Raw genomic sequence first — 14,400 nt, forward strand, 5'->3', positions numbered from 1 at the left:
AGTCGTGGATGGAAAGTGAGCGTTAGACAAAAAATACAAAGAGAATGAAGCAAATTATATAATAGAAGAAAATTGAAAATTTGTTTAAAATTGCATGCTCTGATTCATAAAAGTTTAAATTTGGTTTTACTTTCCTGTTGACCTTTTTAGTTAAAAAAAAAAAAAAAAAGAAAGAAAATGTGTTTATTTTCTCTTTCACGTTTATTATACAAAATTTGAAAACACTGCCCCCATAATTACAATTTAAAGACAATGGGGCCGAATTATCAAGCTCCGGAAACGGCAGTTATGACTGATCCGTTGCCTCTGAGGCTGCGGTCTTCAATCCATCCGATCTTATACGATCAGGCTGATTGATACCCCCTTCTAACGGCCAATTGGACGCAAATCTGCAGGGGGTGGCATTGCACAAGCAGTTCTGTGTCTGCTTGTGCAATGTCTGTCGGACATGATACGCTTCAGCGTATCATGTCGGACAGACTGATAAATTGGCCCCAATATGTAATGAGTTTTTCTACTTCGCACAACAGCACCTCTGTGTATTGCTCGGCATAAAAACTGTCATGCAAGCTTTAATAACGCTCAAAAGTCTAAGAACTGGCTTATTTAGCTGTGAAGTTCATTACTATTGTGTTTGCCTCCAGTGTTCAGTTCTAGCTTCTCAAAAAAAAAGTAAAAGCTTATAAAATGTAACTCAAGCCAAGTAATACAGACTGCTTTTCTCTGAGGGATTTGTTTCCCCCAATTTCTAAGTATAAAGCAGCATTTACAGAAACATCCCCCTCTAGACTATCAGTTTTGTCATGTTCTATTCGTCTCAAGCCTCATTCATTTATTTATTCTGCCCTTTGTGTGGAAAGAAAAAAAAATTTGTTGGGGCTTTTATTATACAATGAAATATTAACTCCCCCCAAGACCATTGCTCTCAATTAATCACATTTAAATAGAAAACGGTATTAGATTTTGACAAGAACCCTATGCCACATAATTGTTGTTGGTGTGTTTTTTTTGTGTGTGTTTTTTTTTTATAAAGAGAATAAATAAACCTTGTGAACAAAATACTTTTTTGAAGGGTAAAGGATTATTGCCCCATACGTTGCCTACCTCAGCACAGCCACTAAATACAGCAGAATTGCATAATAAAAAGACTATACAATAGTACTTAATCTGAATTTAAAATGAGCAGTAGATATTTTCTGACAAATTTCTCAATTTGCTTTAATTTGCCAGCCCCCTCTGTACCATGTGACAGCTATAGGTCAATCACAGACTCGTATACATATACACTGACAACTTTGCATAGCTGGTGCGTCATAAAGTGTGCATATGAAAACAAAATGTATGCTTACCTGATAAATTCCTTTCTTTCATGGTGGTGAGAGTCCACGATTCATTAAGCTTGGGATTCACTTCCCTGCCACTAGGAGGAGGCAAAGTTTCCCCAAACTGTCAATAGTACGTCATCCCTCCTACTTCACAGCTATTTCAAAAGACTGTGCATGTTTTGATAATGGCAGTAAATTGACAGGTATCTTAAAACTGCATGTTCTATCTGAATCATGAATGTTTAATTGTGACTTTAGTGTCCCCTTAAGTTCAGCAGCATTAATATAACATGAACCTGTGAGTGGGTGTTCTTCCGGGACCAAGACAAAAAAAAAAAATTACCTTTTTTAAATCTTGTTGTGGATAATCAATTTTTGTGCTTTTTTGTATGATCTTTTTTAAGTGGAAACATTGAAATGTGCTCACATTTTCTGGATCCCTTCAGCTAAACTTTGAATATTTCGGATTGTAGCTTAAAGGGACATGAAACCAAAAAATGTATTTCATGATTTAGGTAGAACATACAATTGTAAACAAAAATTAATTAAATCATAGAAATAAATTGTAAAGTTGTTTAAAATGGTATCCTCTGTCTAAATCATGAAAGAAAAAATGTGGGTTTCATGTCCCTTTAATCATCAGGAACTGCCAAAGTATAATATGCTCACACATACCCACAGTCTTTCTTTGTCACTAATTAGCTGCGGATGTATATTCTCTGGAGTGAGCCAGCTATACTGTTCATATTGCTCATCTACAACCTTTTTATTGTGCCTCTTATCATATCCATGTAATTATCGTTTATTGTCAGTACTCTCAATTCCTTAGCATTAGGCCTAGACATGTATGTATCTAAATATTGTAATAGCACATGAGTCCCTAGCAACTATTGCTAAAGCATTTCCTGTTTAGTACAACATTCTCAGTAAATATCCCAGGAAATACACACGTTGATCCCAATTTAAAACAAAAAATTAGATATCAGACTAATTACAACCAACATGTTTAGATTTAGGCTGTTCTATTAATATATTAAACTCATAATGATGGTGAAATTCTCTCCCTAGCACAACTGACATACTTCTCTTCATCACACAACATATTGCTGAGCTCACTGACAACCAATGGCTTACCCCAGCCCTACCGCTATTGCCCTAGCTGACCTCATCACAGTCTCATAACAAACTACTCTCCTATCTTAACACCAACATATAAATTATTATCCCACTGTATGTTTTGTTTCTTTATCTTTATCCTGTTGCCAACCTGACAACCTACCTTCAACTTTCTCATCCCTTTTAAGGTCAATTTTAAAGGGACATTAAACACTAAGGGACAGATTACGAGTGTAGTGAAAAATTGAACTTTCGTGAGCGCAATATATGTTCTCCACTGTGCGCTGTTATTTAAAGTCGCCCGCAATGCAAACACGACCTTTCATTCGCATTGCATGGAAGCTCTGCGCTCAATAGGCTCTAATGGAAGCCTGAGAACTAGCGCAGCGAAGGGAGAAGGTTGTGCAGCAATATTAAATATATATTTATATATATGTATATGCTTTTATACATATTTATTTACTGGGAACACACAGTTCCCATAGACAGAAAAAAAAATGGCACTGAAAACTGCCTTCACTTTGCAAACACCACACATCCGCCAATCTTTAACACCAAAATACTGTCTTGTGCAGTTGTTTTATTAAAAAATAAAAATGCTACCATTTTTATTTTTTAATAAAATACACTACATTGTAATTTGGGGCACATTTATAAAATGAACCAGAGATCTGATGATTTCTGCTTAATGTTATAAGCGCTAATTGCTATCACGAGCTTGCGGTAGCAATAATCAGCCACTTGTAATGGCGCCACTTTATAAGGTACACCTTACTAGTACAAGGTAGGACCCCCTTTTTCCTTCAAAACTGCCTTAATTCTTTGTGACATTTTGGTCCATATTGACATGATAGCATCACGCAGTTGCTGCAGATTTGTCGGCTTCCACCACATCTCAAAGGTGCTCTATTGGATTGAGATCTGGTGACTGTGGAGGCCATTGGAGTACAGTAAACTCATTGTCATGTTCAAGAAACCAGTTTGAGATGATTTGAGCTTTGTGACATGGTGCATTATCCTGCTGGAAGTAGCCATCAGAAGATGTGTACACTGTAGTCATAAAGTGATGGATATGGTCAGCAACAATACTCAGGTAGGCCGTATCGTTTAAACGATGCTCAATTAGTTCTAAGGGCCCAAAGTGTGCCAAGAAAATATCCCCCACACCATTACACCACCAGCCTGAATCGTTGATACAGGGCAGGATGCATCCATGTATTTATGTTGGTTACGCAAAATTCTGATCCTACCATCTGAATGTCCAAGCTGAATTTGATACTCATCAGACCAGGCAACGTTTTTCCAAACTTCTATTGTCATATTTTGGTGAGCCTGTGCGAATTGTAGCAACAGTTTTCTGTTCTTAGCTGACAGGAGTTGCACCCGGTGTGATCTTCTGCTGCTGTAGCGCACTCGGTGTGGTCTTCTGGTGCTGTAGCCCATCTGCTTCAAGGTTCGACGTATTGTGCGTTCAGAGCTGGTATTCTGCATACCGTGGTTGTGTAACGAGTGGTTATTTGAGTTACTGTTGCCTTTCTATCATCTCAAACCAGTCTGCCCATTCTCCTCTGACCTCCGACATCAACAAGGCATTGTCGTCCACATAACTGCCGCTCACTGGATATTTTCTCTTTTTTGGATCATTCTCTGTAAACCCTAGAGATGGTTGTGCGTGAAAATGCCAGTAGATCAGCAGTTTTTGAAATACTCAGACCAGCCCATCTGGTACCAACAACCATGCAACGTTCAAAGTCACTTAAATTCCCATTCTGATGCTCGGTTTGAACTTCAGCAAGTCGTCTTCACCACATCTAGATGCTTAATGCATTGAGTTGCTGCCATGTGATTGGCTGATTAGCAATTTGTGTTACCAAGCAATTGAACAGGTGTACCTAATAGAGTGGCCAGTGAGTGTATAGATACAACATACAATTTTAAACAACTTTCCAATTTACTTTACAAATATCCTTTGTTGAAAAGCACATCTAGGTAGGCTCAGCTCCTGGTTGCACATTTTCATGTAGTTTAAAGGACATACAAATATACAAATATACTTTGGTGGTTTAGAGTATGTCATTTTAAGAAACTTTTCAATTTTCTTCTGTTATCAAATTTACTTAGTTTACTTGATGTTCTTTGTTGAAAAACATATCTAAGTAGGTTGAGGAACAGCAATTGTGGGTTCTGTGTCCCTTTAAAATCGTCTTTAGAACAGCAATGCACTACTGGGAATTAGCTGAACACATCTGCTGAGCCAATGACAAGAGGCATATGTGTGTAGCCACTTCTCACCAGCTAGTTCACAGTAGTGCATTGCTGCTCTAGAGATGACTTTTACTGTGTGTTTAAATTTTGGAGGAGTTAAGCACATAGTTGTAGGTTGGTGATAATGCAGTAATAAAGCAGGACCCTCTAAGCATTTGTCTGTTATAAATTCTACCTTTGCATATTATATCTATGTTTATAGCAATGCAGAATCTGTTGGCGCTCTATAAATAACTGATAATAATAATAATGCTCTTAAATATATTGCAGCATTTTCTTTTTGTACTTTTTTCCCTTTTTGTGACTTTGTTTTCCAGGTTAACCCAAAAGAAGCATTTAGTATGCATATTCTTCACAATGGAAAATCATGCAATGATGCATTATACTATCAGCATTAGAAATGTATTGCAGATTGGGTCACTTTAAGAAATAACCTTCTCCAAAATAATACACATTTTTTTCATTAAGTGATATGTCACAAAAACAATTGCTGACAACACAAGCAATGCATTTCCTGCTACGTGACTGTGCAACATTCCCCAGTACTGAATTATCCTTAGACTGTGCAACTGCCCTCGTATTAAAAAACAGCTCAGCGCAGGAGTTACGGATTTCTTAAGGGATTAGTGACTTCAGTTAGCAAACCCTACTTTATTTGTAAAATGTACAAACTCCCTAAGTACTGACTTGGTCACACTTGGTGCGTAGTACTGTGTTATTGGTAAGTTTATCAGCAACATCTGTTAACTTTGACCTTGTAACAGAGGCCAGTTTTGGGGGAATAAATTAGGTAATATAATAAATGTCATTTATTTAAATAAATATTGCAATGTGCTCATAGTTTGGAGTGTCTTTTACAATCATCATGATGCTTTAACTAAATGTTTTGGGAACACTTAAAATTATTATTCTATAACTTTGCTCAAAAAATAAATAAATGAGAAAGATAAAGATTTTGGTCTGCGGGTTGATATAAATTTATAATATCAATCATTATGCAGACGTTTATTTTCATTAATGTAATTTACTACTGTTATTAAAGAGATGGTATACACCAATTTTCATTTAACTGCATGTAATAGACACTACTATACAGAATAATATGCACAGATACTGATCTAAAAATCCAGTATAAAACCATTTAAAAACGTACTTAGAATTTACCAGTTTAGCTCTGTTGAAAATGTTAGCTGGAACACACACTGCAAGTGGTTCTATAGCAAAAAAAGCAGACACCCCTTTTCCATATGAAAAGACTCTACACAAACAGGAGCAAGCTGGAGTAGGTATACAGCAGTATTGTCCTAAAACTTTGGGGCTTGTTTAGGAGTCTGAAAATCAACGCAATGTTAATTAAAAATAAGCAAAACTATACTTTAAAAAAAAAAAAAAGCTGTATAGGCTATATAAATGGATCATCTACAAAACATTTATGCAAAGAAAAATCTAGTGTATAATGTCCCTTTAAGTCTTACCGGTATAGTAATGTCATTCATTTGTATGATATTGTAGTAGTTACTGAGCAACACAAACCTATATTTATAGGTGTAGCAGTTCCATCCTCCCTGCAATTTTGTTGCAAAATCAGTTTAAAAAAAAAAAAAAAGAATTTTCAAAATGTAGAATTCTGTAGTAGGTTATATTCTGTTATGAACAAATGACAAATTTATTGTTAAACGTATAAGCTCCACAGTAGAATAATAGTATAATTTTTATGCTAGACGAAACCACTGCACCAAGCTTAAAGGGACAGTCTACTCCAGAATTGTTATTGTTTAAAAACATAACCTTTATTACCCATTCCCCAGTTTTGCATAACAAACACGGTTTTATTAATATACCTCTGCGATTACCTTGTATCTAAGCCTCTGCAGACTGCCCCTTTATTTCAGTTCTTTTGACAGTGTTTTATTTAAGCCAATTAGTGCTGCTGACTCCCAGGTAACAGCACAGGACTGAGCACAATGCTATCTATACGGCACACATGAACTAGTGCAGTCTAGCTTTGAAAAACTGTCAAAATACACTGCTATAAGAGGTGACCTTTCAAGGGCTTATAAATTATCATATATGAGCCTACCTAGGTTTAGCTTTCAACAAAGAATACCAATTAAGCAAAGCTAATTTGATGTTAAAAGTAAATTGCAAAGTTGTTTAAAATTGCATGTCCTATCTGAATCATAAAAGTTTAAATTTGACTAGACTATCCCTTTAATGACAATTATCACGGATTATGTATTTTATGCAAGTGTCCCTAGTTTCGGAACGGTATTCCAAAATATTTTTTTGTATGGATTTACACACACTGTGACCAGTCTTTAAAGGGGTCACTTGTTGCACTAGGTTGCAGGGATTACGCTGACAAATAGTGATCTGTCCTGCTTGCCTCCAGGGACATTTTATGGAGGGAGAGGAAGTTTTTTTTAAAACTCCTTCCTCCACCTCTGATTTAATGATGGTTCTGAGTAATAACTGATTGGTGTGTTTATATGTATGTGTGTTTGTGTGTGTGTGTTTGTGTATATGTGTATATATTTGTGTGTGTCTATATGTGCGTGTGTTTGTGTGTGTATATGTGTATACATTTGTGTGTGTGTGTATATGTGTGTTTGTGTGTGTATATGTACGTGTGTTTGTGTGTGTATATGTGTGTGTGTTTGTGTGTGTATATGTCCATGTGTTTGTGTGTGTATATGTGTGTGTGTATATGTGCATGTGTTTGTGTGTGTGTATATGTGCGTGTGTGTATATGTGCGTGTGTGTATATGTGTGTATATATGTGTGTGTGTATATGTGCGTTTGTGTGTGTATATGCGTGTGTGTATATGCGTGTGTGTATATGCGTGTGTATATGTGCGTTTGTGTGTGTGTGTATATGCGTGTGTGTATATGCGTGTGTATATGTGTGTGTGTGTGTGTTTGTGTGTATATATATATATGTGCGTGTGTGTGTGTGTATATGCATGTGTGTATGTGTGTGTGTATATGCGTGTGTATATGTGCGTTTGTTTGTGTGTGTGTGTGTATATGCGTGTGTGTATATGCGTGTGTATATGTGTGTGTGTTTGTGTGTATATATATATATATGTGCGTGTGTTTGTGTGTGTGTGTATATGCGTGTGTGTATGTATATGTGTGTATGTGTGTGTGTATGTATATGTGTGTGTGTGTGTATATGTGTGTGTGTGTGTATATGTGTGTGTTTGTGTGTGTATATATATATATATATGTGTTTGTGTGTGTGTGTGTATATGTGTGTGTGTGTGTATATATGTGTGTATGTGTATATGTGTGTGTGTATATGTGTGTGTGTGTGTATATGTGTGTGTGTGTGTGTATATGTGTGTGTGTATATGTGTGTGTGTGTGTATATGTGCGTGTGTATGTGTGTTCTTTTTTTAAAGGCCCTAATAGGAGCTCTTGCAGGAGCACTGGTAGAAGCACTAGCAGGGCCATACTAATAGAAATAATATTAGGTGTTAAAAGGACATGAAACCCACATTTTTTCTTTCATGATTTAGAAAGAGCAGGCAATTTTAAACAACTTTCTAATTTACTTCTATTATCTAATTTGCTTCATTCTCTTGAGATTCTTTTGCTGAAAAGCATATCTAGATAGGCTCAGTAGCTGCTGATTGGTGGCTGCGCACAGATGCCTCACCCATGTGCTTTGCTATTTCTTCAACAAAGGAAATCTAAAGAATGAAGCAAATTAGATAATAGAAGTAAATTGGAATGTCTTTTAAAATTGTATTCTCTACCTTAATCATGAACGAAAAATGTTGAGTTTAGTGTCCCTTTAATTATTAACAGACAAATACAGTTGACTTGTGCTAAGATGTTACCCTGTGAATGAAATATATAGTGTGACAACTGTTTTTAAAACTCATATGCAAATGATGTGTGATTATGATATTAATATAAATGACAATGCAAGTTTTATATTCATGTTAGTGACATTTTCAGTGACGTATCTTCCTCCTTCTGTTTCTTGTAGGGTAGTTATGGAAGAGAGAAGGTCTTATTTCTGAGGCTTTATCTGTTGCAAGGAATTGTGAGTTACCACAGCGGTAAAGCCAAAGAGGCAACTGTAAAACTTGCCCGGGTAAGTCCTAAATCAAGGCTAATTTTGGGGGTGGGTTTTTTAAGGGGAGTTGTTAAGGATGTGGCCTTGTTAGTACTGTAAGTGCAAACGCCAGACTTGGCACTCTTCTATTCCACACAGCCATTTGTTGCACACTCTGGTGACTCATTTATAAATGTACCTAATTGGCCTAAACAAACCTAGGTTACAACGCCCATGGCTTTATGAACACTAAAGTTTTGCACTTTTTTTTTTTTTTTAATAAACAACTAATATAACTTTACAGAAATACATCTGCATATTATCCTCCGGCTAATCTTTGCTTTGAATATATCATTCTATCTAGCATTTAGAGTTTAAAAGGAAATTAAACCCATTTTCTTTTCTTTCATGATTCAGATAGAGAACACAATTTTAAACAACATTCCAATTTACTTCTATTATCTAATTTGCTTCATTATTTAGATATCCTTTGTTGAAGAAATAGCAATGCACATGGTTGAGCCAATAATACGAGGCATCTATGTGAAGCCACCAATCAGCAGCTACTGAGCCTATTTATATATGTTTTTCAACAAAGAATATTAAGAGAATGGAGCAAATTAGATAATAAAAGTAAATTGGAAAGTTGTTTACAATTCCATGCTCTTTCTAAATCACGAAAGAAAATTTTGGGTTTCATGTCCCTTTCATGTCTTGTTATGTTTTGTTTTTTGCAGGCGCAGAGCTTATACAGCGAGCTTTCTATAGACCCAACAAAAGTCGAGAACCTATTACAGCTAGGTTGTACAGCACAGGAGGCTCGTCTGGCTCTAAGAGCGTGCGATGGGAACGTAGAGCATGCTGCAAACCATATTGCCTCCAAAAGAGAGGTAATGAGAAATGTTCACACTTTCTTTTTGCTGAGCTTATGTCCAAGCCAGATGCTTTAGCCATTCTGTACATGCAAAAACCACAGAAATTCATTATTTAACCCTTTGAGTGCTAATGACGGCTCTGAGCCATCACAGAGTTTCCCACTCTGGTGCTGATGACGGTTCAGAGCCGTCGCTAGCACTCTCCCACCTTGAGGGAGATCTGGGGACTCCCACCCTCTCCTATCCTCGGAGATCGTGCCTGTAGAGTGACAGGCATCGCCTGGGCTTCCTGTTTTGCGTGGTGACGTCACGCGCATTAAAGTGATGATGTCACTGCGCAACTTTATTTATACTTAACAATGTTAAGTATAGGAGCAGGGGGCATGCTGCTTAGATGCCTGTATCTCAGGCATCTAAGCAGCTACAGACCCCCAAGACTCACCATTGGAAAGGTCGCCTAACCTTTCCAATAGTGTAAGTCTTGGGGGTTTAAAAAAAATTATTCAAAAAATAAAAAAAACATAAAAAATCTTAGCACCCAGGTGGGAAAGTGCTTAGCACTCAAAGGGTTAAAGGGATATAAAGAAACAAATTTTGTGATTCAGACAGAACAAATCGTTTTATAAACGTTTCCACTTTACTACTTTTATAAAATTTGGTTTGTTCCCATGGTATTCTTTGTTGAAGCGATACCTCGGTAGGTGTCTGAATCACTAAATAACATACTTGCAAACTGCTGCCATATAGTGCTCCAGACACGGTCACAACCCTGAACTTACAGCCCTGATTTTCAATAAAAGATACCAAGAGAAAGAAAATTAGAAAGTTGTTTAAAACTGCATGCTCTATCTAAATCTTGACAGAAAATAGTTATGTCGCATGTCCCTTTTATTCTGACACTAGCTCTATGACAACGTTTTCAATTACATAAAATAAATATAAAATACATAATAGATATATGGACAGTATAGCCTCAAGTAGAAGGTAGCTGTAGCAGGGGATTAGGGGCTCACCGGATGGGCATGACTGACACACTTGACAAGGACACCCTCGAAGTTTAATGGTGACTTAGGAAATAGCAGCAATGTGAGATGCATTATAGAGCCACTCCAGCCATATTTACTCATTCAGTTGTTAATAGTCTCATATTATGCATTCATTTTTTTTTATTTGCTTCCTTTTGATACAAAATACCAAGGTGTTCACTAGATGTATACTTTATTTCCCTTGATAGTGGTAAATTTGTGCATTACTGGGTCAGAAACGGCATGACACCAGATCCAACCTGTCACATGACATCCTGCACACAAGGCAGGGAGGACCCCACTGAACAGAGGAAGAGAAGGACCTCCGGGCACCAGGTGGATACTGTGGTATGCCCAGTCCACCCCCAAAAGGAGGGGAAACGCAAACATAAGCACCCGCCCACGGGCATGAAGCGTAAAACTGTAGACAGACGTCAAAAGGACAATACCAATTTGACAGGAACCATCCAGCCACTACAGCCGGCCAGAAGAATTCAAATTCTCCGTTAAAAGAAAGAAAACCCAGCCGAAGAGACAAGAGGACGTTCCGGAACCGGAAAACTGGGCCGTCCAGATCCATCTAAGAGATCAGGACACAGAAAACCCCAAAAACGTCCAGTCAAGACAAGGATCAGGGACATAAAACTGAACATCCGGAGCAGCTTCAAATAAATAACCCCTGAGGAACCCACGGGCTACCCCATCCGGAGAAGACCTTGCACCATAGGTTATGCAATCACAGCCGTGTTTAGGGGACCTTGGACACTGAACATTCACATAAGTATTCCAGAGACAGGGAGCTTAACCCCTCGAGGGACAATAAGTCTAAAAACTAAGGAAAACTTACAAGAGAACAGCTCTCAAAAACCTAGAGATCTATATCGAGAAGATTAATAGTCTCCAAAAATTCCTCTCCTGATCAATCTCCCAGAAACCCCTACAGCTCAAGGAATTTACGAATGAACGAGCATTCCAAGTACTAACCAAGCCCAACCCTGCTTATCTCCTGAGACCAGACGGGATTGGGCTCATTCAGGGTGGCGTGGCCGTAGGCAACCTAAACGCCTAGTAGGGGCAACCGCAGGAAAAAGAGACAACACAATCTCCAGAGCTTTCAAAAATATGGAAGCAGCCGAGATACCTTAGGGAGAAACAAAGGGCCAAAAACCCGAGCTTCCAGAAAAACAGATGGCCAATGAAGGGGAAAAAGTGGCACAGTAACCTCGACCCCATAAGGAAGAGGTATAGTCACCAAGGATTCACAAAGGACAATCCAAAAAAAAAAAATACCCATAAGGGAGACGAGAATCGCTACCCAAGCTGGTACCACGGATATCCAAAGAGTCATCTGAACTTCCAACCCCATCGGGAAGAGAACTCTAGCTCCGAGGCCAAAGGACCTCAGGAACCCCCAGAGTAAGCCTTAGCAGGATCCGACCATGGTAACCCCACTAACAATCAGGAACAGGACATTGAGGACTGAGCCCAATCCCCTCTGATGCCCCACCCAAAGGAATAACGAGGACCAGCCTAACGTCTAGAAACAAAAGGCCTCCTATAACATATAAAATCAAGAAAAACGAACTCCTCACCAGAGTGAGCAAACTCGGCACCCCAACCAGACCAGCCAGTTATAACGGGTACCACGTGGATGATATAAACATAAAGGAACAGAAAAACTAGTGCCCGACCAGGACCACCTCGGAAATGACCAAGGCCACAGAAAAGTCGAATCCCTGTAGGGACAGACAAAACAAACGATAGACATAACAATGTCCTAACACTTATTATCAAACTTCCGCGGAAGTGCTAAAGTGACCACAAAATCGCTAGTATCAAATTCCAGAAAAGAAATGTTTTCCAAAAGGAAAAACTATAACAGACATGAGCTTCTCAAAATAAAATAAAATACATCCTAACCGGATCAAAGTAAATGAAGGCAGCACCCGCAGGTGAACTCCCAAGAATGGACACACTAACAGGACCAAGGCCCAATTCTTCCAAAGCTCAGAACTGGAATAAGATACCCCAAAAAAAAAGAAAAATGGAGACGCCAAGGATATTGACATCCCCATGTGTCTAACCCAGCTTGCCGTCTGGAACGAAAGACAGAGGATCCATTGACCCATTAGGATTGGAATCCTCCAGCACTGCCAAAACACGCCTCAGAAGGACACGAAGGCACGCCAGTCTATAACAAAAGGCAAGACTTACCTCCGCTGGGGCAACTGATGACCCCGGCCCCGAGGGTTAAACCCCTGAAGCCTCAGAGGAAACCGCTTCCCCAGATGGCTGATCTGATGCATACGAACCCACGCCCGACGAGCCCTGGTTAGCAGAACACGGACAGTATCTTCCAGGAAGATATAAATGCGCCAACGCCATAGATATGGCCGTGTGAAACCGTTCCGTAACTTCTGGAAGAAACAAGCCGCCTTCCGGAGAAGGGGTAACGGCATTTGGGACTGCTTGCGTAGCAAAAGAAGGATCTAGGGCGCGCCCCCCCGCAGGATATGGACTCTAAGTTCCCCGATTCAAGAGAAAAGAGCACTCTAAAGCGGCATTCGGAACATAACTGATGGGCATGGATTACCCGGGCCATTTCATATTCTTCACAAGAAGTAGAATCTGAATCAGAGACATCTGTCTCCACAAAATCAGAATCCTCCATAACTGGTGATTGAAATTATGGATAAAAAATGGCACCTTACACCCCCAATGGCTGGGGCACTTACCACCTCCTATGACCCAGACAACTAGCGAAACAGATTCCCTCAGGAATACGGAAATAGAGAACAGAAACTTGACTATGCCCGGTCACAAGGTGCACCGTGCATTCCAAAGAAAAGCACACCAGTCCATAAAGACTGCGCAGCCTGACAAAAAAGGCCGGTATGTTCCGAAATAGCCACGAGCCCAAGCATCACTACACATTAGCAGACAGAATCACATAACAAACATGATTAAAGTCCCCCTGTTCAATAACCTCCCTCAGGAGATATTAACCCATGATTCCAAAAGATAAAGGAGTCCCACTGAGACCCTGACTTATTCATATACATTACATACACGTATAGAAAGTAAAATAAAACGATCTCACCAGAATCTAAGCCGTGGAACAGGAACACGGCCCTTCATGTGTGACAAATAGTAGGGTTGCTTCTAACATGGACTTGAGCAAAGAAAGCAGGCAGAGAAACTCGTCAACGCTGATTGCCTATGGAGCTGTTAATATGAGTTGGGATGGTTTCACAGAAAGACTCTCCCTGCATCTCCGGACTCTAACTTTTCATCCATGCTCTCACTGAGAGGCTGACAGGACTACTTAAAACTCCACTCCCCATAAGAGACTAAACCGAATTCACTTCTCTGCCAACCTCCTGTGACGAAAGGCAAAGAATGACTGGGGGATGAGGGAAGTGGAGGAGGTATTTAAACCTTTGACTGGGGCGTCTTTGCCTCCTCCTGGTGGCCAGGTTCTGTATTTCCCAGAAGTAATGAATGCAGCTGTGGACTCTTCCCGTTTAAGAAGAACATGCCTTTTGCAGCTGTCATTGAATAGTTTTGCTATTAAGTAGCAGCTTCCATTATGCAACAATTATTAATTTATTTATTAATTTGACACCTGGATTTTTATCTCCTTGAATACTATTAGCACTATCAACAGCGGCTCCAATATGATCCTGCCCTAATAAGTACCATGCAACCACCTAACATGTTATGTTATT

General features: G+C 39.0%; 1 protein-coding gene across 3 annotated transcripts in view; it reads left to right on the forward strand.

The window, feature by feature from the left end:
* Positions 1-14,400, forward strand: part of NUB1 (negative regulator of ubiquitin like proteins 1) — a 275,592-nt gene that overhangs the window by 168,116 nt on the left and 93,076 nt on the right. For all 3 annotated transcript variants that reach the window (XM_053713794.1, XM_053713795.1, XM_053713793.1), the window contains exons 10-11: positions 8,704-8,811; positions 9,510-9,662. In XM_053713794.1, coding sequence (XP_053569769.1) covers positions 8,704-8,811; positions 9,510-9,662 — 261 coding nt within the window. The remainder of the gene's footprint in view (positions 1-8,703; positions 8,812-9,509; positions 9,663-14,400) is intronic.

Source organism: Bombina bombina, chromosome 5 (genome assembly GCF_027579735.1).
Source record: "Bombina bombina isolate aBomBom1 chromosome 5, aBomBom1.pri, whole genome shotgun sequence".
Taxonomy (NCBI): Eukaryota; Metazoa; Chordata; class Amphibia; order Anura; family Bombinatoridae; genus Bombina; species Bombina bombina.